Source organism: Poecile atricapillus, chromosome Z, assembly GCF_030490865.1.
Source record: "Poecile atricapillus isolate bPoeAtr1 chromosome Z, bPoeAtr1.hap1, whole genome shotgun sequence".
Lineage (NCBI taxonomy): Eukaryota > Metazoa > Chordata > Aves > Passeriformes > Paridae > Poecile > Poecile atricapillus.
In genome coordinates this window covers 10,400,554-10,426,256 of record NC_081289.1, presented here as the reverse complement: position 1 = coordinate 10,426,256, position 25,703 = coordinate 10,400,554, and the positions used below count along the sequence as shown (strand labels likewise).

General features: G+C 39.6%; 1 protein-coding gene across 3 annotated transcripts in view; it reads right to left on the bottom strand.

The window, feature by feature from the left end:
* The window catches only part of LOC131572986 (semaphorin-3C), a 115,882-nt gene extending 92,006 nt beyond the window's left edge, over positions 1-23,876 (bottom strand). The window contains exons 1-2 of one of the 3 annotated variants that reach the window (XM_058826463.1): positions 23,498-23,876; positions 20,306-20,446 (exon numbers count right to left, since the gene is read on the bottom strand). In XM_058826463.1, coding sequence (XP_058682446.1) covers positions 20,306-20,408 — 103 coding nt within the window. In that variant the 5' untranslated portion in view covers positions 20,409-20,446; positions 23,498-23,876. Of the gene's footprint in view, positions 1-20,305; positions 20,447-21,718; positions 21,880-23,497 lie in introns of those variants that run through there. The other 2 variants (XM_058826464.1, XM_058826465.1) reach the window with 2 other exon arrangements.
* Between the last annotated feature and the right edge of the window lie 1,827 nt (positions 23,877-25,703).

Below are 25,703 nucleotides of genomic sequence, written 5' to 3'. Positions count from 1 at the left end.
ACTGTATTTTTCACTGTCAGCACAAATTCTAATTGCAACACAAGGCAATTTCTATTCATTACACACTTCAGCACTGGGTTCTAAGTACATATTGCTCTGCATTTCATGGGTTTTAAATCAGCATTGCCAGGATTGTTCTTATACATATACTGACTACAGTGTAGGCCTATTTTGAAGAAATGTACCATTTTCACTAAGACTCATTTTACTGCTTTTTTTTCTTAACTTCTGTAAAAATAAGTTAGAAAATTTAATTTACAGTTTTTATCATTTTATAGTTGCTTTCAATGCAGTAGTTTCCTTCAAGTTGTGAAGTAAATTATTCTTAGAAAGTACCAAACGACAATTTAACTAACCTTATAAAGTTTTACAGGAGTTGTTCACCAGGGCTGAAATCCATTCCAGGACACAGGCATCTCTGTATGTCTGTATGCAGCTTTGGGGTTTGCATTCTAGCAATAGAACTGACAGACTTGCTCACTCACAATAGCAAGAACTTAAAACCTCCACTCACAGGAGTACCTTCTGGCAACATGCACAGAATTAACTCAGTTACAGCATCTGTGTGCCAGTCTAAAGCCAGGACAAAGTGTTACTAACCCTTGAAAATTACATGTTTCCCAAGATTCAGCTTTGGAGGTTGAGAACAACTGATCTATTAGATGTGTGCAGAAGACAGCCAAAGAGGATTTTGGGGGCAGGTGGCTAATGCCTCTTCAGCAGGCTGCAGGAATCATTTGATGAATATGAAGAACTGAATAGTGGTTGGCCACAGCTCCAGTCTTCCACCATCCAGAGAATGTCCCTAAAGGACAATTCCTCAGTTTTACAGAGCTAACAGTTACTACAAAATAAAGTAGCTATTATGAAAAGAAGACATTGCACTTAACGACTCAGATCTAATCTGAACCCCTTAAACTTTTCAGTCGAATTTAGCTCATTTTGAATTATTTTTTGTGTATTGGGGCAGAGGGTAAATAGAGGAGTGAAAAGTGAACCTCAATTAATTTAGCATATGTCTCCTACCTACTACATTACTTAAGAAACATGGGTTAGAATTGGAATTTCTAACTCTTTGCTTCCAAATTAATACAGAAATTAAAACTATTTTTTCTCTTCATTTCTCTTTAGGCAATGATCCTCTTTGCAGATTCCAGGCTAATAGTTATCCCTCCCTGCAGACTTGAACAAGACAACTAAATACCAAGGTTTGTGTCTTATTCCTGTCCTCAAAGATTCTCCCCTAGATACTTCCAGGTAATGTTTAAAGAAGCCTGATGATTTTTGGAGCATTTGTTTATTTGACAGGGTTACTCCAGCTCCCAGTCTGAGGTGCCTAACTCCCAAGAACAAGCACAGACACAAACACACGGTGGCTTTGCTTTCCAGTCCCCAGGAGACAGTCTCACAATGTTTTTGCCAGGCATTTCAGCACATCATTCTTTATTAGCCCTCACTCTGCAATATTGTTTGCATGCAGTCCCTATCTAGTACACTGTGTATTCCAGTGTACAACATTTAGCAGGTGGATGGTCTGTTGAAGTTCATCCAATATATATTAGTAGAAAGTTTTCAGATAATGATGTCAGAGACCTTTGTATGGGATTGTGCCACTGCACATTAGCCATTACAGGGTTTGCTACTGAGTGAGAAGAACCTACATTCTCAAATCACAGCCCATCAGTTACCATAGGTATCTGTCACTCACCTGCAATGATCCATCCTTTATCCTAGAACAACGAAGCCTGGGAATGTGTAAATGTGTAAATATGTAAATATGAGGATCCTTGGCTGAGAATTTAATGTTGCTACAGAAAGCTAATTAAATCCATTCAGATATAAAATGCATTCATTTTTGTTGATTTTAAGCTGAGCTACTAGTGCATACTAGTAAGAATACTTTGAACACATATTCTAAGTTCCTGTTCTTATTTCTTGCTCTAAGGGAAATACTTTATGGGTTTCTTTTTCTTTTTTAATTTAATGAGAGATATGTGTGCTTCCAGTGAGTGCTTAAATGCATTAAAACAGCCATGGTATGTGTCTACTGGGCTTACACAGTATGTAAACCAGACTATGAAAAGGGATGGTATTCCTACCCAGTGGTTAAAGGCACAAAAGAGCCATGGGAACCTTGCTCTGGCCTTTATTTTTGGCTTAGTAAAACAAACCCTAATTCTTTATTTGTCAAATTACTATCTGTTACAGTTTGAACTTTCCTCAAGCCTTACTCTCCTAATGAAGTTTAATCTGCCTCTGGCTTGAAGCAAAAGAGCATTGTGTGTTCATCTGTAGGCAGTGTGAATGCGGTTTTGCAGAAAAGGAAGTCTTCTGAATGTTGGGGGCTAAAATCAATGGAAAATGGAAACCAGCCTATTGCCCTTGTTTGTCCAGCTGTCAATTTTTACTCTTATAAAGTAGACAGTATTTCTTTACAACCTCATTAGTTTTTCCTAAGCAAACTGACAATACCATTCACTGTTCTGTGACTGGAATTTCCATAATTTATGCAATTCTTCTGTGAGAAATACTCTGAAACTTGTGTGCAGAGAAACGAACATTTCAGCAATGTGTTCAGGGGCCCAGGAATCTCTTCTACTTTATTTTACATTTCAACTTGGACAGGGAACTAGATACAGAAGGGAGAAAACGTGAATCAAATTGAAGGAGACAGCATATGTGAAAAATTGTAAGGGCGATGCATATTTTAGCCAAGCGAAGTAGTATGTAGTATCTTAAGGAGCTTGGAAATAAATAACAGCATGTTTTATAGAAAGAGAAGGACATTATACAGAGATTGGTTTTCCAAAATCCTTCTAGATACTATTTTAAAAGCAGATAAATTGAGGATGAGGAAGGTCCTTTTTACACGAGGCCATCTATGATTTCACATGTGAACTTTACATTAGACTTGTGTGTGAAGACATCAGATCATCTTTCTAACCCCTGTATTTGTCATGTGCAAAAACTTCTCAGATGCAGCGCCCTGGTTAAGATTCAGCAGGTCAAGCTATGACCAGGCAGCAAGATCAGAGCAGTAAGAATAACTTAGCTCCTATTGCAAGCTATGGATATTGACTGCATGATCCAACTCAACCTGGCCAGGCTGGCATTTGGGTTTTGGTTTTACTTTTTCCTTCCCACTAAAGGTGGAAGAAATGGTCCCAGTCTCACTCAGTCTGTTTCCAATGATGATGATGATGATGATGATGATGATGATAATGATGATTATAATTATTGAAAAAAGGCAGCTTTAATCAGCTACATATGAGACATATTTAATTATCTACAGGAGAGACAGTAATGAATTATTGTTTCTCATCCACCCCCATGTTTTTCTCACTGACTATCATAAGCATTAGCACTGCTTTACTGAAAACGAGAGTATTCTGCTTTTAATTTTGCCTTTTCTTCTCAACTGTAGTGTAACGTTCTCAATTAGGAAAATTAAATATTTTCAAATATGAAAATATTAACAGACTGTACAAGACAGAACAACTACAGAGAAGGTTTGTTCCTTCAACCTTTGTCTGAACTTGTAAATTACTGGCTTATTTTTGTGGTAGTCACTTGACATGCCTCATTTCAATTGCTGCCAGTTGTCATAAGACAACAAAGTACACAAAAATCTTTAATTCTGCTTCCACCAGACAAACCTCAAAAAAAGGCTTGGGTGCAGTTGTGTCGGATAGCGGCTGAAGAGAAAAGCAGGAATAAACAATACTGTGAACCAACTCAGTCTCTATAAATAATACAAAGTGGCAATTACTGGCATGGGCAGTGAGGAAGGGACAGTAGCAAACATGTGTCCTTTCCATCATTGCCAAGAGGAGTAGCAAGGCCTGTCCCAAGCCATGTAAATGCCACCTTGCTAATGCAAAACCACATCCATGGCCCTGAAACTCTGAACTGGGTAAACGCTTCATGCTGCAGTTTGGACATCTAAAAAAACCTGTAAAAACATAGAAACTGATTTTAATCTATTCTGTTTTCATTCTAGCATTCATTAGAAAATTTAACACTTTCTTACAATGAAAGACATCATTAAACACTGTCATGTGTTCATAATTGCACACCCTCTTTTGGTGTGGAGACTGATTAAATGTAGATTTCTCATTGAAATACTGCAACCACTGGAAAACACAATCATGATCCAAAGTTCAGTAACATCACTGGACTTCAGAAAGGGTTTTTTTTGTCCCCACAAAGAGAAATGTCTTTTAACTGTTTCCTTTTGTTTTGCCAAAACCAAATGGAAACATGTAAGACAGAAAAATACTGCTGCAATACAAATGATATGCTGGGCATAAACCCTGTGGACCATTTTGAAATTAAAATGCATCTGACATGAATATGGATTTTTTTTTTAAGTTTTGTGCCATAAGGCTTTGTAATACACAGTTCTGTAATATAATCTTACTTTAATTTCTGTGTAACATCCATAAAATTGAAATTGGAATGAAAGATTAAAGAAACATCCTTCCTGTATCCTTCCTCTAAGAGTCTCCTTTGGTTTTGGCATTTTGGCTTGCTTCTGTCTGAAGGCCTATTCTGCCTACACTATCCAGATTATGTTGGAGGAGCAGTTCCCCATAATTTTAACCATGACTGACAGTAAAAAAATTATGAAAAAAATCAAACACCACCACTACCACCAGCTCCTCTCCCCACCACCCCCCCAAAAAAAACAACCAAAAAATAATAATAATAAAAAAAAAAAGTTTCAAGACTTATTCCTGTATTTTGGATCACCAATACATGTCACTATATAGCCAAAACCATGCCAGGAGACTGTGCTATCTTGCCTGTGCTTAAATCCTAGGGTAGCATTCCTCTAGGGTGCGATATGCACATGGAATCAAAAAGTCTTAATCCTGTTAAGGACTACGGCCTACAAGCAGAGCAGCACTAAACCTGTTATTCCCTTTACCTTGCTTTCAGCCTTTTTTCACATACAGGAGGATACAAGGCAAAGGAGGTGTGGCAGCTGGGTAAACAAGCAGCTTATTTTGCAGTGAACTTTGACTCCCAAATCCTAAGAAGTGTTTGTCGAAAAGAAAAATCTTGCTGGTACTCTCTACCAATAAATTAATCATCAAAGGTTTTTTTTTTTTCCCCCTAATTTAATTTAGAAAGAAAACACTTTTATTTGTTCTTAAAAAAAAAAAAAAACCCTCAGCTCCTCTAGTCTTTTTTATCATTGGTATTTATTATAGTAGATAACAGCTGAGAGCCTTCAATCACAGAGCTTTTCAGGGCTGATGGAAGCATCAAGTTAATATTTTCAATAGCTCTGGGATCTGAACCCGGATCCTCAGGATTAAGGCAGATCAAATGAAAATGAATATCCCTTTACAGACAAAATCCACCTATCCTTTACCACACAGAGAATGATTTTGTCTGCAGAGAATCTTAAGAAGTGAATTGAGATTTATTCTATTTTATTCTCCATATAAAAGCAATTCTGGTATTGCCAAATGACACAATACTTCGGCTTCCCCCAGTGACCAGAATTAATGTCCAAAATGTAAATTAACAGGGAACTAGTAAACAGACTTTTCCTTTTAAACTGTATATAGAAATTGATTTATGGGAAGGAATCAAAGGGTATCCTCAGAAAGTTATAGAGAAATTCCTCTAGAAATGGCTGGCAGGTGATTTCCTCATAATATCATCAAACTCAGCTTCAACAATCACTCAACATCTGCCATGGGGACTCAAAGCACTCACATTTGTTCACATTCTCTGGGAAAAAAAACCCTCAAGAGCTGACTCTAACAACATTGAGGCCAACAATATCCTCTTTTTTCTTCCCCAAATGGACACCAAAAGAACTTAATAGTCAGTAAGTATATACAAAGAGAGATATATAGTTCTTACACAGTTTTAAAGTGGCTGAGTTATGAATTATTACAATAGACACAGAGTCAGACTCTGCTCATTTTATATGCACAGATGAACCTGGAGAGGGCTGAAGAGATGGTGAGCAGATACTGAAGTAAGCAACTCATCATTAGAATGACAAGATCACTTCCCAAGACTAAAAATAAGCCAAAGAAAGGATACAAGTTTCTGGGCCACATGGCTTCCATGGAGAGATGACAGAACTGAGTTTCTTCAGTTTTTAAAGGCAAATGAAAAGAGGAAATCCTAGAGTCAACCATAGAATGGTTTAGGTTGTAAAAAGATCATCTAATTTCACATCCCCTGCCACAGGCAGGGACACCTTTCACTAAACCAGGCTGTTCAAAGCCTCATCCAACCTGGCCTGGAACACTTTCAGCGATGGGAAATTACTCTTCTCACTGATGTGTAAAATGATCTGCTGGAACGCTACTGGAACATTGATATAAAAGGGTGGGATTTCCACCACTACAGTTATGAAAGACTTAAGTGGACTTGTCTCAAATCAACCTGATCTAATCAGACCTGCTTTGAGCATGATGTTGGCTGGAGGTCCCTTCCAAGCCACAGGATTCCACAACTTTATAGCAGACAGGAACAACAGTGGGACTTTGATAAATAATGACAGTCAGAGACCAGTACGGGCTTGCAAAGAGGCTAAAGAAATCTTCCCTAAGTCTGTAAAGACTAATAATCAATAGTATTCTAATGAATTTGTCAAATATTCAAAATATTACAGTATAAACTGCAGACTGAAAAAGTTTAAGCTCAGAAGCTTTTATCATGGTACTAATTTTTTCAGTGCTGGTTGTGTATGTGTGCACATACACCACTAAAGAGCAGAGCTTGAGCATGTAAATTCAGGCACTCAAATGAAAGAAAATAGCTTGGACAAAAATTAGGATGCTAAGCATTCAATACAGGATGTGGCCAGGTAATTTAGAATTTTTTAACCTGCAATATATCAGATAACATAAAATCTGCCCAGAAGTAGACATGTATACCTCCCCAAATACAGCGTTCACTGGAGAAATCTGCTTTATCAGTTCTGTGTAACATTACACACACACAGATACAAACTGAGAGTAAACTAGAACCAGAACAAGATCTAGTATCTGTTCTGAGACGAAACGCATACTGTGAAATATGGTCAGAAATGCAACTTTTATAATTTAACCTTTATTCTGATTTGTAATAAAAGAGTTCAACAGAATTTAAAAAATAAATAAAGATGTTACAGAATTTATTTAAACCTGTAAATTTAGCTACATACTCCATGCTCTATCATAGTGATATTGATACTGATTTATTAATTGTATTAGGAATGTTTAAAAAGTTTAAAAAGAAGGAAATCTCTTTTTCTTAAATAAGAGTAAAAAGGAGATTATGTAAAGAAAATACACATGGAATCACATGATCTTGTCCTCATATAATTCCATGTAATGCTGCATATCTAGGATTTTTGCCATTCCTTAGAAGAGGAATTGTTATATTTTACTGTTCAACCAAATCAGATAGACCCGCGATTTTCCTCTCCACACCAGGGAAATCTATTCAATTTCTTACTGTAAGAAAACAATTTACACAACATACAAGGTTTCAGTCTTGGAAACTCATACTTTAGGCACAATAATCTGCAGAAGGCACCTGAGTAAAAATTCCAGATGTTGAGTGTTTATAGCGTTCATTGTGGAGAACGGCACACAGGATGCCAGGTCATTTGGGTCAAATTTCTGACCTTTTTGAGAGAAGCTTTCTTTTTCAGAACTACTTTAATAGATAAGCTGTACTGGAAACACTGCCAACATAGATACCAACGTCTTAACACTCACACCTGCTGATCTCTGATAAAATCACAGAAGCAAAAGAAATGCAGGTTGGAAAAGATATCAGAAGGTTGTGTCAGCCAAAATGCTGCTCAAAACAGGGCTGCCCACTGAGGTGAGGTGGGTTTGCACAGAACCTCATCTAGCTGAGCTTCAAATACCTGGAGCAGTGGTGAGTCTGTTGCCTCTTTGAATAACCTGCTTCAATGTCTCAGTGTGTTTACAGAAAAAAAAAAGAAAAACAAAAAAAAGCCCAAAAAACAAAAGAAACAAACTAAAAACAAACAAACAAAAAAGAGAAAAAGAAAAAAAAAGAAAGGAAAAAAAGAGAAGAAGTCCTACTATCTAAACAGAAGAAACTCTGCTTACCATTTGCTCCATCATATGCAGCAGCCTTGTGGCCCCTATTTTGCCAGAACTTCTTATGCTGGGAGGGTCCAAAACTGAACAGCCTCTTTCCCTGATCTTTCATCTCCACAAATAAAAACAAATAAATTGGCATGACTGCAAAAAACTTTAACACATAAATGACAGATTGGGCAAGAACTATGCTCTATTCCTATATGAAAAAATAGCATTTTGCCTCCTAAATGGGGCTAAAAAGAACACACATATACTTCCTTCAACACCAAATCTGACAGCAGATTTCAAGTCCGCTTCAAAGGAACTGGAGATTACCTCTGCACCAGACACTAAGGCTGAATGTTCTCATCTACATGAGCAGTATTTTGTGTCTGTGATAATCTCTACAAGCCCCTTTCACCTCCTAGAGCTTCCTATGTTACCCCCTCACTCTCCACTGATAAATATTTGTTTTATTTAAAGGGCCTTTTAGAGAAAAATTGTCCCACAATCTGCTAGTTCTCTCTAACACATTTCCACATAGAACTTACACCTATCAACTAGGAATTAGACCTATTTTGAGCAAAACTTATTTTAAACTGCTCAACAAACAGGTTGGGGCTATCACAGACACAGTGCTGAAAAAATAAGCAAAGGAAACAGTAAACAGTGAGCGGCCACCTTGTTTATTCAGAGTGCTGTGGTTTATTGATGTTAAACACAAATCAAAAAGTCCCTAAACAGACACCCAAGTTTAGCTCTATCTTGGATGTTAAATGTTTTCTCTCACATCCAACCCAATCTGAAAGGGATCTCCAGCTGGCTAGGGAAGCTTTCAATAGTCATGAGCAAGCCATAAACTCCTTCCTATGCCATTGTCCCCTTGGGCAAAAAAAAAACCAAAAACTTGAAGAGAAAGTCTGTCACAGTCACCACACAGAGTGAAAAGCATAAACTCAGCTTCTTGCCTCTTGGAAAAATCTAGGCAAAACTCTTTCACTTCTTTAAGAACAAGGTAAGAGTGGAAGTGTGTATACAAGGAGCAGGACAGGCTGCTTCATAGCCAGCATTCAATGCTTGACCCTGGTACCAATGCTAATACCAATACCAAAATACCAGCAACCATAAAAATGCAATGGATATAAGCACAAATATATAATAATAGTAATAATAATAATAATAATAATAATAATAATAATAATAATAATAAATAATAATAATAAATAATAATAATAATAATAATAATGATAGTGAGGGATCTCATCACTGGACTGCAGTGCTGCATGTAACTGGAATGTTTTTATGAAGGAAAGTTCTTTGGCAATGACACAGAGAATTTGGAATAAAATATGCGTTTTTATTTTTTTAACAGCAAATGGAAATTAAATCATCATTTGAGGCAGATTCCTGTATCTGGAAGAAAAAAAAAAAATAAATCCTACTCAAGAAAGATTAAATAGTTGGATTTTCTTAATTAATTCTGAGGTTGACTCCCCCATCCAACACATCTCTGTAAATTACCACAGAAGGTATGAAACCTGCCCCAGTATTGATTCAGCTGGCACAGCCTCTATAAAAGCCTCCTCAGAGCCCCTGCACCAGGGTGGTCGCTCTGCTCTCCCCAGCTGCTGGGGAGATGCAGAATTCCTGTGCTTGCCCCTCTTCCCCAGAGCCTGCTCTGACTCGTCCAGGGGCACATACACACAAAAATGCAGCAAGACTCATGTTCTTTCTCTTCAGTAAGCACCATGCTAGAGCTCCATGAACCCACTGCTCATCTTCTGGGTGCTGGGGAGGATGAATTCATCACCTATAGAGGCACATACCGTGCAAGCAGATTCTCCCATGTCTCAATGGAAAAAATGTGACTAGATGAAAAAAGTCTGTGGTTTGTTGGACCTGGCTGGTGGGCCAAACTGTGCTGGCCAAGTTCATAAGCCTCCTCCTAGCTCCACTTTCTGAGTGCTGCTCAGGCAGACAGTGGTATACCTGACTGCATCTGAAAGCTTCCAATTATTTTTGCAATTTTATGCAGCTAAGTCTTTCAGCTTCAGGTGTGAACTTAAGAACACATGTACCTGAGACCAGGAAATAAAAGAGAGGGAGCTTGAGAAAACATTCAATGGAATAAAAATTACTGACAAATGATTCTTTACTTACTTTACTTTTCAAAATTTTGTCTAAAGAAAATCTTATACTTTCAAGTATAAGATTTGTAAAAAACTGTTCCTACTGAAGAAATAAATGGCTGACACGCTTCTCATTTTAAAGGGAGTTACCAAAGCTACAAAGATGATAAGTTATTAAATAAGAAGTCAGTGCTTTACAGGCGTATTTATTTTCATATTTAATAGCTGTGTATGAACTGTTTTAGATCCCTAATGCAAACCACAATAAAACACCTTATGGGGGGTTTAAAGTCTTTTGTCTTTGCTGTAGGTTTGTCTGCTTTAGGGAAAAAAAAAAAAAAATTATAGTGCATTATTTTCAACAGTGGCAGGAAGTGGTTTTTAGTCGAATCAGCTTAAAAAATTCCAGCTGTGTTCACGTTGAAGCCATCGCAAAGTCTAAGCCTGGGATCACTTCTCCATGCCAACTAAATCCTTTTCAGGCCTCAAGAAGTAAATTTTTGAAAAAATGCCAAGCCTCTCCTTGAAAATAACATCTTAATTGGTTGATATTAAAAAAAAGGAAAGTACCATTCTGAAAATGCAAGTGCTCACATTTTTGTGTTCTAATTGATATTTGCCTTGTAAGAGCACTCAACATACTCACACAGAGACTGTCTCAGAAAACTGCACTGAGAGGCATGCAGGCTGCTTATTCCAGACAAGGAGGAGTTTCTAAGGGCTATAGAAAGTACATGTCACTATGTGTATCCTGTGCTGCTGTAAAGCACCAGAAAGGCCAAAGACATGTGTGACACTGTTGGACCCAAGGAAATCAGTGCTTCATTCCCTGGCTGGCTATGGCTCAGTGGATTTCTCAGAGGATAAGGAAAATCCACTCTCCTGAGACCAGTAGTATTTTTCAAGGAGTTTCTGTATCAGTGTTCAAACAAAGTTAAATGCTTGGGATCAACAAACAGCAAATGCAGGCCTCAAATTTATGTGTCTGTAACACTGTTCTAAATACATATGCCTTTTTCATTAAAAAGAAATTATTGAAGGATCATGAATATATCTACTCTCTGCTTCCTGTTACTCTCTGTTTCCTCTTGGACTATTAATTGTGGTGTGCATATATATCACGGTACTTCTCCTTCTGCTGTTCAAAACTTTGTTTGCATCATGAGAAGGAAAGAAGATGAAGCTCATCATTCTCAGCCACTTGAGCTAAATAAGGGATCAGGCACTTGCCTTGCATATTTCTCTTACACCTGTAAATTTAAGTCTGTAGCTCCTTTAAGCTGGGAGACTGAGATCTAGCCTGATTTACACAGATGTTAAAGAAGACAAATGTTTTTGCTATTTAATAGATTCTGAGCTGACATAAATTCATTTATTCTGCACAACTCAAAGCTTTTGAAAATAAATATATTTCATTAAGAATAAAGAGACAGAAGCAACAGAAAAAAAATTATTAAGCTAATAGAAACAACAACTAATGATAAGGAGAACAAGTAACTGAGAAAGCCTATTACTCTCAGGGAGGGATTTACTAGACCTTGTGTTTCTCAGTTCCATTTCAAAGCAATATCAGAACTGTGAAATTACAAAAGAAATTCTAAAAGGAGACAATAGTTGAGACAATAGTTGAAAGTGAATTTTAGTACATCACACATTTACTATGTAATTATTAAAACCATTCTTTTAAAAATTTTGGAATGCCAGTCTGATCTTCTTAATGGCTGAAAGCAGTGTCTGTAATGAAAAGAATTTGGATTCAGCTTAATTTTGAGTTCTTTTTTCAAAAAAATAGAAGTAACTGCCAATACACATTTTTTTTCCATGAAGAAACTTGGCAGTCCCAGCTGATTGTGATGTCTCCTCATCCACATTCTAGAAGATAATTTTGGTGAGGTAATAATTTATTCCAGAGCAGTGTGTAAGATCAGGCAGAACAGTTCAAAAGTCTGGGTATTCATTCCATTCTATCACTAAAAATTGCATTTCACAAAATCACATTTGCATTTGAAATTTTTACTGGAAATAAAACATTCTCATAAAAATAGGAAGTATTTCAAATGAAGTCTTTACTTACAGTCCCCAAATAAAAATTTAAAAACCCCAAACAAAACTCAAAACATTCTTCCTTCCTCAGTATTATCAATGTCATTAAAAAATTACATATAGCACTTGGGAGATGGTGGCTCACAAATTATGAGCTCAGCCCTGACAATTTCTCACAGACCAGTCTCTAAGCTAAAATACTGATTTGAGGGCATTCATACACCAGATCTGAAATTCACTTCTCCCTAACAACACACAGAGTTCCCAATACATCCTGCATCTCTTACAGCTCCCTGGTAGGACTCTGGAGCTGTGTACTGGTGAAATGCTTTCCAGAGACTTTTTTCTATCAAGGTGATTTGATGGAGAGTTCCAGAATTTTTTCTTTTTCTCTCCTGATTGATAATGATGAAATACCATGACCTAATTTCTTGTAAAATGGCATCAAGACATTTCTTCCAGATGCTGCCTTTGAATATAAGCCTCCTAAGATTATAAATTAAAACTATGTGTATTGTGTTTCTGAAAAAAAAAAAAAAATCTTCATATAATCTGAGGTATTAGTTGTGGTAATTGAGGAGCCTTTGTAGCACTAACTTTTGCATAACTGATTTGCCGAGTTAGAGCAGGAAATATCCCAAACACAGCTGTACAAAGGAGCAGGAAACAAAACTTCCACCAACCTTACACACAAAAGAATCAAGAAACTTCTCCTCAGGGAGGAATAGTTAGCCTAACATCCACAAAGATAAGAAAAAGAGCTAAACTCTCTAAAGGGATGATGGTCCCAGCTCCAGAGTGGTTTCATGGGAGAGGCAGAGCAATAACTTCCTATCTTCTTTCCATGGTCACACCTGAGTCGTAGCTCCAGTAAATCACTGCTAGGATTTCTGCTTCCTGAAGAAGCTATGCCAGTGGCTGATGAAGTAATGATGAAAATGCAACTGTACCAAGTTTGCACTGAATAAGGATGGAGATACAAAGAGAAGGGAGGAATGATGTAAACCCTCTGTTAATCACAATCATTCTCTTCATTCCTGGAAACACACTTTTATCTTGATTCCCAGTAAGAGAAATACAACATCGTCCTGATTCACACAAGTAATGGAGCACGTTTCACTCAGTTGTATCCCTGAGGCCCCAACTCTGTGATCAGTTGAACAGGGAAAAATATTCAGTCTTGTTTTAACCTGGTGTCTGCTGAGCCAGTGATGTCTGAATGTGAGACAACATGAGCTGAGGAGCTGCCCTGTGAATCAGTAAACTGTGTCTCTAAAACAGACCTTTCCCTGAGAAACAGTGCCTAGTCTTTTTATTAAGGAGTGTTACTGAGAACTCTGGAAAGTCAGCAGCAAAAAGAACAAAATACACATGTTGAGGGAACAGCCAGTTCAAATAACAGGATAAGTTCTTGGTCTATATGTTTATTCATGGCAGGATCTCAGTCAACGCACTTCAATAAAATGAGTAATTATTGTGAGTCACGTCACTAATTACATCTGATACACAAGAAAGGCTTGTGCAGCTCTACATATCAAAGTGCACTGTGAGCTCATCCAGTATGGAAATGGCTCACAGAGGAGCTCTTGTTACTGGTACCGGAACAATCTGGAAAAAAATGGGGTATTAGAAATGTCTATGCCATTTCTCTCTCATCACATTTTTTTAAACATAAAAAGAAGACGTGTTGTAGAATAATGGCAATTTAACTGCCTACGTAGGGACTTCAGCATTTGCCTTGGACTGGCAACACAAGAAAGGATTGTAATGACAGAGCAATGCAATTGGCCAGAATAAGCTGCTTTCTTCTATGACAACTAGAGAGCAAGAACCTGTCAAAATGTTCTAAGATAAAGTTTGATTTTTCCATACCAAAATAAAAACAAACAAACAAACAAAACCATGGGCTGGTTCAGATACAGGTCAAGTTGACTGAGTTGAGGAACATAAAGAGCTTAAAGGACGCAAGTAATCTCTTAGATTACAGATCTACTTATTAGTGTGCAAGAAAAAACAAGTCTTCACAAATTTTGTCAAATTCAGATGAGCTCTTCATCCAAGAGTAGGATCAAATTTATAGGCTGACAATTTGTTGCCTGGTAATTAACTACCTTTGTTAATCATCAGACACTTTTGTTACCTTATAATTAACTACCTTGAAGATGTTCTTATTTGTGCTTTCCCATGAGGGTACAGTAATTTTAGAGCACAAACACATTATTGGACCAAACACCATCTGTGGCTTCAGCTGTACTGCAAGACCATTTTCATAGCTGAAGTCAAATCACATGGCACAACTTAACTAAATACACAAACAATAAATTATCCTCTCCTGTACACTCATGTCAACAATAATGACAGTGAAGCCAACTCAAAGACACTGCCACTGAACAAGAGTGGGAAAATAAGCAGATTCAATGTCATTTGGCATGTAGAACCTTTACCCATGGAACTCTAAAAAGAATACAGAGGTTTTTTTGCATAATTCTTCCTTTAATATGTTTGGGGAAATTCTTTGGGTTTTTTGGTTTGTTTTTTTTACATTTAACTCATAGCCTATTCAAGTAATTCAATTTCAATGCAAGATTTATTGCATTGAGCCTCTGTTTATTTGAGAAATAAAGAAATAGAAACAAACAAACAAAAAAAAAAATACAGAGAAGGCAGAAGTCTAAGAATGACCCCCAAAGACCATGATTTGTAAATTAGGCATTTGTCTTTAGGAACAACCAAAGCTGTCAATTCAAGACCCAATCTGGAATACTGAGCACAGTTCTGGTGTCCCCGAAATAGGAAGGACTTGAAATTATTGGAGCAAATCCAGAGGCCAAAAAGCTGTTAAGGGGACTGGAACACCTCCTATACAAAAAAAGGCTGAGAAAGTTGGTGCTGTTCAGCCTGGAGAAGAGAAGGTTTGGAGACATCCCAGCAACTTCCCAGTACCTGAAGGGGCTACGAGAGAAGCCAGAGAAAGGCTTTTCGTCAGGAACTGTACTGACGGGACAGAGCAATGGGCACAAACTGAAAGATAGGGAAATTTAGGTTAGATATCAGGAAGAATTTTTGTTCTGTGAGAGTGGTCAGACACTGAAACAGGTTGCCAGGGAACTTGTGGATACCCCAACCCTGGCACTGTTCAAGGGCAGCTTGGATAAAGCCTTGAGCAACCTGGTCTGGTGGGAGGTATCCCTGCCCATGTCAGGGGATGTTGGGACCAGATACATTAAGATCTATTCCAACCCCTTAACATTCTACAACAAACTGTAAAAATCAATCCTCACTACTAAAGAGAAAAAAAGAATTTTATTTTTAGTTGGATGTATTCAAAAAAGTTTTCAGATCTTCAGTGAGACACAATTAAATTGGAAAAAAAAATTCATATTGATGATGTTCAACACTTTATAAATTAACATTATTTAAGACCCATGATACTGTGGGAGCCATAAATAAGTTAATTTTGAGAAAATATTACTCATAATTTGCTAGAAATTAAGCAACTATATGAACATTCAAGGTAAGTTCTGCATGTAAATGAAATTAAACAATGGATTTTTTCTCTCTCCTTTTTTTTTTTTTTTCCCCCCTCTTTCAAGGCTTTACTTCTACTTCATTTCATAAATAGCTTTCATTCCATAGACACCAAAAAAGATCCAGTCAACTATATGAGCGTAAACCTTTGCCTACTGGACTGTCATCAGCACAAAGTCCCCCAAATAATAAATGAACTTTTTATTAACTGTGGTAACATTAACATTACAATGAGGGATTGTTTAAAAACAAGTTGTACTGCTGTTGCTCAAGAGCTCAAGGAAAATGGTTCTCAGTTCCTTTATTTTTCCTTGAGGGTAACCACAGGGGTTGCATTAAATCTTTTAAAATATGTTGACAGTTGAATAAGTGCTGCTGTTGCTCTGGTGACATTTTATGCACTTTAATTGTCATTAATGAATCTGACTGATACTTTCTTAAAAGTCCTTTACGTGTTCTAGTAATTTTATAACAAAGAGAAGAACAAAACTGTCTGCAAATTAGCCTTGATCCACTTCTCATATGGAATTTTCACTGCACACAATAGGAGAATCTCCATGGGAAATATCTGCTAGACCAGACAATTGAGGTAGGAATGCATTGAATGCTCTCAGTAAATTGTGAAATTATCACTTTGTTGTGTATCACCATACAAATTTAAATCCCAAAGAAGGTTTGTTTGAGTGTATTTTTAAAAATAAGTACTCTATCTGCTTCAATCAATACAGAATTTGATGTTAAAATGCTCAGCATTTTAGGGCAGGAACAAAACTCAAAGTAAATGTGAGTTGGAATGAAACAAACACTGACACTAATCTGGAGTCTAGTACCTCCTTCCTTATTCTGATAATACTCCCACTGATTTCAGAAGGGCTTTTGCCCTGTGAAGCCTGAAGGATACAGCTCCCAATTATCAGTTCAGGAACATGCAGTAACAAGGAGGAATGCATGGAGCTTGAGAAACTGCAGGCACCACACTTGATAGTTCATAAACAGATAAGGTAAGTCTTTTGCTTGGAGAGAAAATAAACTGTGGTGCTTTAAATTGTGATAGGTGATTTAAGTAGATTAAAAAATATCTATTCCAGGGACAAGGAGCCCAAAGAGGGAGGAAGAGGGGGGAATAGTGTATTAACAGTGTAGGGAGACATGTTGAGTCCTTTGCTTGCCCCATCCCAGGTTCCCCCAGTCCTGCATGCTCAATGGAAACACTGCAGATGACTGCCAACACTGCTGCACCTGCTGCACCACAGGCTTCGCATCTTTGCAATTTCAGAATCAGACAAACCTGGGACCATCTTTCTTTCTTCAGCTGCAGTGGCTCCTCAAGTGCAGAGCTGCACAAGTGTCAGTGGTCTGAGCCATCACCACTGAACAGGACAATTAGGTCGTGTAAAATCGCTCCAGGCACACGGAGATCCCCTTTGCCCGATTCTCCACAGTCCCCTGTACAGCCACGCTCACCTGAGCAAAGCAGCAGTTCAGCCCCAGCCTGACCTTTCCTTCCAGCTGGGCAAACAGCTGTACAAGGTGCAAAGCAATCGGAATCAGGCTCGGGGTTCTGTATGGCACTGTTCAGGACACTCAGGGTGCAGACAGCAGTAACTTCCACACTCACATCACACACAGAGCTAACAACCTCAGCTAAGTCATGAACTACATTTTAATTAGACAAGGGGCCAGGCTTTTGATTTCAAAAATAGAAGTTAGGGTTGCAGTCCTTCATCTATTGAAGTTAATTGCAAAATCCCTATTATCAGGCTCTTGAGGTATTACCCAGGCTCACTTTTTAATTACATTTGATTCTTAATGAAGTAGATGGTAAAGAGAAAAGCAGCCCATGATTCAAATGATTCACATTTTTATCTTTCTTGATGAAAAACAGAATAGGTCAAGATACTTGCTGGATTTTCCCATGAGAAATGCCGCAATGTGAATAAGCTCAATTTACTTGATGCTGAAGGAGCAGGTTAGCTTTGAAAAACATCACTCATTTTCTCCTCCTCTATACACTACCCCCAAAACTTATGCAATGTAATTGTAGACACCAAGCCAAATCCAATTCAGAGCTTGAAAAATATCACATAAGTATCCTAAGCTTGAATGACTTGTCTTTATTGTCTAATGCCACTTACAACATAAGGAGTCCTAATTATGGTTTTATTTTCAAACTATACACTTTAAAAGAGTGACAATTCTCCGCAAAAAGTGACAGCTTCTCAGGGCAAGGAGACTGCCAAATAACTTGGTATTGCTAAATGATTTAAAAACAATAAGTTATGAAGCAGCTTATGAAGAAAGAGCATGTTATCACACTTATCTAGACAAGAATACAGTTACACCTTTTTCTATTACTTCTCTACTTATGTAAGTAAACAAAGATTTACAGAGCATAATTTCATGCTACAGGTGGGGCCATTCCCTTGGTATACACAACAACCTGCAAACTCTTTTCACATAATGAAAGTTCTTTCTTACCATCTGGAAATAAGGTTTAAAAATAAAACTTCTGTTTATATATTATACAAAAAGCTTAGCTTTTTATTTCAGACATACTTCTCATATTATAAAACACATAATTATTTTTTTACTTTTATGACTTCAAAAGACCAAATAAAAATTTAGGACCTAAAAACGTAATTTCTTTTTTAAAGGTTGGCTTTTAAGCATCAGGGAGAGTAGAAAGTCAGTTTTAAGAAAATCAGATAGTATTGCAAGGCTGTCTAACTGAGGCAAACAAGAAGGGTTACAGCAGGAGCTGAACTGAGGCAAGGCTGTGTCCCCAGGGCTGGCACAGGGGACAGAACCCTTGGGGCTCAAGAACCTGACCAGACAAAGGGGTCACTGCAGCTTAAAGCTGTCATAGCTCCTTCTAAAGGAAGAAGGGACAACCTTCTTTCAGGGACACAGAAAATAAGTTTTTAATTCAGTATTTTTTTTTTTAATTCCAAGGTTTGGTGTCTTTTGCCCTATGGCAGCTTCACTGTTTCAGCCTTGCAGGATACCTGTGATGAAACAAAATCTCTTGAGTTTCTGTTAAAACCATTTGCCTGTCATTACAATTCTTTCCCATTCACAAGGTTGAATACCACAAAACCTGAACACTTCCTACTTCATGGTCATACCAGAGATCAGGGGAAGCTTAGATTACTTTCAAGGCCACCAAGTAGATGATGTGGAAATCTAAATCAGCCTGTTGTGCATTACTGTGGAAAACCTGCAATGTAACAAACAACCACAGCCAAACTTGCTTCTGTGTTGACTTGTGCCAAAACAGTACCATCTCCACCAAGGTCAGTGCAGGCTTTAAGCAAGGAAAAAAATTCTTACCCCTACTTCTTCATTTGAATTCCCTCTTGGAACTCAGTTCCAGTTATTGCTTTTACTGAGCCATCCTATCTTACACCTATTAAGTACTGCATTCATCAGTTTAGGGCCCTTATTCTATAATATAATTATTCAAACTCTGGTTGGTATTTGTGGAAGGTCTAGCTTGGCAGTCTCCTTCTGGATGTCTCTCAGTCTCATGCTTACATAGATATTGATCATTATAGCAAGCAAAAGTTTGAGATACTTACTAGCTCTGATAATTTTTAAAGCAATTCTTAAAGACTGTTCAGAGCACACAGAATATTTCCAAGGCAGTGGCAGGGCATCCCTGCACTAATGAACCACAGAAGCCATCCTAATGCAAACAGCACTGGTCCAGGGAATAGCAAGCCCTCACGCCTCAAAGACAATCACAGAAAAGGCAGAGGGCTGAAGAAAGTCAATGCCCATATAATTAGTGACAGAAAGTTTTAGCTCAGATTTAACAGACACTGTAAATTGAAGAACACACACATTCTGAAGTGGTGGCTAAAATCAGCATTTAGGACTAGAAGAATAAGTCACTTTACTATTAAAAGTAATGCTGGGGTAAATGCTGGGGTATTGCTGCAGCAATAAGGTACTGCTCAGCACTTTAGTAGCAAAAGAAACTCTTTTGAAAATGGTAATTTTCATTGCTGGTTTACAGTAGGCAGTCATCAGTGATTGCTGCATGCTATATGCATCCTACACAAAGCACAAAGTGCACAAGGAATGATATTTTTTCAAAAGACTCTGTGCCTGGCTAACTATTTTAGTAAAGCTTCAGGCAGCCTCATTTTCTGAATATAAAGTGTTTCAGCTGGGCACCAATGAAAGCAACTCAAACCATTAATACTCTCCACTGCATGTCATGTGCGGTATTTTTTACATTTTTTGTTAAAAACAAAGGATAAGAAATACACCTTTAGTTGTAAGTCATAATAATTCAAAATAAAGAGAAAACCCCATTAATTATTAATTATATTTTCATTATGCACCTATATCATATGATGGGTAGACTCTGGTAAAAGAATGAAATTTAGGCTGACAGGTGCTTCAGCAACACAAAAATAGTAATTGTGGACACAGACCAAAAAGCCAGTTTCTACTCAGTTATTGAATTTAAGGGGAAGAAGAAAATGTTCAATCATAATATTTAAGAATGTTTATCTTCTTTCTTACCATTGAATGATAGGAACACCCTTGCTTGAGGCTGGGAAGATCCTTTTACACTGCTAAAGTAAATAAATATCCCAATCAACAGGTTCACTGCAAGAAATGCCATCTCCTCAGATTTGCAACTTAATATCCAAGAAACGAAACCTGAAAGAGAGAGATATCACATTACTCTTATATAATCTTGTGGAGCAAAAACAACAGTACAGAAAGATTGTGTTGGAAGCCTCTTCCAGCTGAAGCCATAATTACTGATGTGAAGGAGGTACAGCACCTCTGTTTTTCCTTTGTGCATCTGAAAGTGGTTTTCTCCAGCAGTCTTCTGTGCTGGCACAAGAAGAACTCTGCCTGTTAGCAGGAACCAAGAGAGACCAACTTTTGGGTAGGGCAGACTACAGCCTTAGACTCAGTTTATTTAAAATGAAGACAATTCCACCTGCTGGAAATATAATTATACTAAATGTCAAGGCAGAGCAAAGCAAGGACAGGAGATAAAGTTTCACGAATAAAAATCTGGCTGATATTTTTAGACATCTCTCTCTCTCTCTCATGTTAAGCAAGGGGAGGTTTGGTTTATTGGTTGTTTGGGTTTTTTTTCTTTTCTTTAAACATCTGAAACCAAAGGTGCTTGGAAATGAGCTTTAAGTTTTAGTAAGCTGAGCTCTCTAATCACCCTCAAGTTTTTCTTTAAAAAAATTCTGGCTATGTATGTCATTAATTTCAAAACCATGAAACCAACAGTATTTCAACACAGTTGAAACTGTTAGTCAGTGTTTGCTTTTTGGGATAGCTCCTTTCAGGATACGCACCTGCTCTCATTGACTTCTACAGGACACTAAGAATCCCAGAGTTGGACAATGATACTACACTTCATACATCTGCTACTTCTCCTGCACATCTGCTGAACCTTCATTTTACAGGAGTTAGCTGCTGAGAAGCCTGAGCATCTCAGAGAATCAGAAAAATCTCCAGAACTCTGTATCTCTTAGTTCAGGAAGGACTTGAGGCCACTGGAATCACTGGAGGAAAGCAGCTTTTCTAACACACTTTGGACCAGATCCAAAAAACCCAGCCACCTTTAGAAGCTGAAAACTGCATATCTGTATCACATCTGCTACTAAACTGCATCTCTCCAAAAATTGTGAAGTGCAAATTTCACTTCACCTATTGTAACAACTTAGTCATTTGAGTGAGAACACCTAACACTGTCATTTTAGGCCCATTCTTCCACACTGCTTATATATATATATATATATATATATTTCTTTTTTATATAAACAGCCCTTCTACTAGACACCACTTAGTAGTTAATCAGGTGTTATACTTGATTTTTTGGCAACTGGAAGCACTTTGAAAGACACAAGCCCTACAGCTAGATCATTAAAGGCTATACATTTATTTGACAAAGAGACTTGTTACCTGTGCAGTCAGCTTACCGTTCTTCACCTCAGCTCTGCTCCAGCACTACAGTCCCTCCAGTGGAAGCCAATATTTCTACAGGCTCGTTCACCCTGTCCCTCTGAGGTTCACACCTGTCCTTAAAGCAGCGGCTGCAACGCCCCAGCACGGCAGGAATGAGCTGTCAGGCGGGGCTGGCTTTAGGTCAGCACTCGTTTGGGCTGGATCCACATCACTGCCTTAGCGGTGCAAGCCCCGTCTCTCATCACCACCTCCGCCATTCCCTACCCGCTCACTGGAAATCGCTTGGAAAGGATTCTCTTTGCAGGAGGACTTCACATCAAGCTGGGGGTGGGAAGGAGAGCGTGCAGGAAAGCGGAGAGCTCTGCAGCCCACACTCTATAAACTTTCCTTCACTGTTTGCTCTGAGTACTGAGAAATGCACGAAGATCAAATAATTCTACAACTCTGCTAATTGACAAAAACAACCTTGTCAGAAACTTGCCAGCTGCACATTGGGTCTGTAGGAAAAATATATCCATTCTGGCCCAGTTCCAAATTATCTCTAAGGGTCTGTTAACTAAAAAAATGATAGTTGCAGAGTTTTTGCCAAGAATAATTTTTAAATAGGCTGCACAAACTCTAGCACTAATGTTGCTTTGTGGGCTTTAAAAAATTGTGACTTGCCCATGGGATATCCTTTAACTTACTCCTCTTCTAAGAGAGGCATTAAATCCCAATGAAATTCCTTGTCAGGCCAAAGGAAACAGCCAATCATACAAAACATGTGATTTAACAGATGCAATGGGATTAGTATTTTACAGTAGTAACACTATCCTTTCTTTGCAATATAGATAAAAAGTCAAAGAGGAACAAGTGTGCAGCTTTCCTTCTTCCTTTAAATAATACTGTAGGAAACAATAATAGAAAAAAAAAGAACCCTTTTAGCTCTCTTTCCCTCCCACTCTCGTGCCTCCTGCCAATTCTAGTGTAATCAGTTAGAGGAGTGAAACATTGCTACATTTCATTGCTCAAATTGCAGATCTTCACCGTTAACACAGAAGTGACAGGCAAATATAAGATTCAAGTGCTGAGCAGCATGGTTCCTACACAGCTTTTAGACACATAAATAATAAATGCATACAGTTCCAAAGAGGTACCTCAGGGTGTCTGACATGTGAGTTACCTAATGGAAATAGGTTTAATTTCAGAGATTTACAGAGCTGGTAACTGACAGCTCATTGCAGGTTTGACTCTTGCTTTGGGCTTATATCCCAGCTCTGAATTTATCTCAGTAAGTCATGCTACTATATTCAGCACGTCCAGTGCACATGATCTCTGCTGACAACACACAGACCTTGCAAGTACTTTAAAAGAATCCTACAGGACAGACAAAAAGCAGTGTCTAATTGCATTTCTGTTCTTACACTCTAGTCTAACTGTAAACAAACAGACAAACCGCTACCAAAGTGAAGTAGTGAAGTTTCCCTGCCACGGAGGTCGCTGGCAGCATGTTGCACGGCTTCTGGAAAGTACAGTACCGCTTTGCTAGGAAGTGCTGCGCAGGTGTCATCCGCTACAGGCTGGGTCCTACCCTTAAATCCGCCAGGAAAAATCATTTGGCAGAAGGAAGAAAAGAAATGGAGAAGAAAAAAAAAACAAAAGCAAACCCTGCCAAACATGGACTGTGCCAATCTGGAAAACATTGATTTAACTATCTGTGAACAGCAGCAAAATTCAAACATCAGAACCATTTCACATGTATTACAGAAAAGAAGGAGAACTTTAAGTTATGCTTACCCGGCTATTGGAGGCACCAGTAATACTGATTCCTATTTGGTTTCTATCACTTTACAGACTCCACTCCTGCTACCAGAACATTTTAATTCCAAACCTGCCTCACGGCAGAGAGAAAAATAAATTTAAAAAAAAGGGGAAAAAAAAAAATAAAGAAAAAAAAAAAAAGGAAAAGACTCTCCTCGTGTTGGCTGCAAAGATACTCGCGGGTCCTCTGTACAATAATCCCGGCAGTGGCTCCCGAGGCTCAGCGAGCGCGTCTCCCCTGCGCGCATTCACACCCCGAGCAGTGAATGGAGCGGCGGCGCGGTGCCGGCGCTGGTTTCCAGTTACAGGCGCTGCCCTCCCCTGGCCGCCGCTCCAGCGAGGCGAGGCTCGGCGGCCGCCGGTGCATCATTAGCTGAGCAAATAGGGGCTGGAGCTCATAAATAATGGCGAGGCCACACCCCGCCCTGCGCGCCGCCGGCTGCCGCCCGGCCCGTCCGCCCGGCCCGGGCACCGCGCGGAGCGGGAGGGGCGCGAACAGCGGCTCGGGGCTGGCAGGGGAGCTGCGGGTTCCCCGGGGCTGAGGGGGCTCGTACGGCAGCCGAGGGCTCCCCGGGGCTGAGGGGGCTCGTACGGCAGCCGAGGGCTCCCCGGGGGATGAATGGGCTCGTACGGCAGCCGAGGGCTCCCCGGGGCTGAAGGGGCTCGTACGGCAGCCGAGGGCTCCCCGGGGCTGAGGGGGCTCGTACGGCAGCCGAGGGCTCCCCGGGGCTGACGGGGCTCGTACGGCAGCCGAGGGCTCCCCGGGGCTGAGGGGGCTCGTACAGCAGCCCAGGGCTCCCCGGGGGCACAGCCCCGCGCTCGGCCCGAGCGGCTCAGCCCCATCGCGCAATGTGCGCGCCCGCGGAGGGAGCGGAACTCGCCGGGAAAGTTTCTGCCCCGCCGGGCGGGTCGTGCCGGGGCTGCCAGCGCGCAGCTCGGGCCGGGGCAGAGCCGGGGGGAGGCGGCGGGGCCGGGGGAGAGCAGCCCCGGGCGGGGAGCAGAGCGGGGCCGGGAGGGATGCGGGACCGAGAGGGGTACGGGAGCGGGGCCGGAGGGATGAGGGATGCGGGAGCGGGCGGGAGGCCGGTAGGTGTCACTGTATGGAGGGAATGAGAGCGGGCTGCGATAAGGGGGTACCGGGTGACAGCCAGACTCCTCGGGGGGGGCTCTTCCCCACTCCCCTCGAACTGTTTCCTCCATTTAAATATTTAAAAGCGAGAAAGAGTAAGCGAAGCATTAGAACAGTGCTTAGACTCAATGTCCAGATTGATCCAGGTGTTTTACTCCAGCTATCAAGCTTTTTTGCAGAGATGGGGAACTATATTTACACAAGCTCAGTTTTCCCTAGGATACGCTGAGCAGCCTTTCCCATTTGGTGAGATTTGTGCTCTTACAATGGCAGGCCAGCGCTGAAAATTTTACCCAAGGTGTCGACTCCCTTAAAGTCAAGGAATTTCCAAGCAACGTCACTTGGGTTTTGGCTTAGGTTTTCCTAAACTGTCTTGCGAGCATATTCTGTGCTGCTCTGACCTGCCAGGTGCAAACTTCTTTTGGATCAAGATTTTCATTTTTGCAGAGAGAGAGATGGTCTCTGATGCGGTCGAGGTGGTGTGGATCACTCAGCAGTGTACTGTCTGTCACAGCAGGACTTTGAGAGGGAGCAAATCTCGTGGTGTACTTGGAGCCATCTCCCACAGCCAGAAATATGTTAAGAAGTAAACAAGTACCCACAATGAATGTGCACATGCTCGAGTCACAGTTTTGTTTCCAACTGTTAGACACTCTGGCCATACTAACCAAAACAATCAATAATAGTGGTGGTGTTATAGCCAGAGATCAGGGAGTAGCCTGAATACAGCACCCTGACTAAACAAGCTTTGTCTATCCATGTGGATGTCTTTCTGGCCTGTGTCTATTGATTACTTTCTGTAAAGGCTCACTTGCATAAGTTAGGGTCACACATATTTCGAAGAGTGTATCCCCAGGTGCCAGGCTAGCAAGTTAGTGCTTTCTTCATGCATGAAATTCCAGTACTGTATGGCACTTACCATCCCAGAGGACACAAAGGTATGGGATGGTCCATCCTCTGAAACGAAAAGTCAGATTTACAGCTGATGCCAGAAAAGAAATGGATCCAGAATTTTTAAAAGCTTAACCCATTTCAGATCATGTCTTGAAGGTT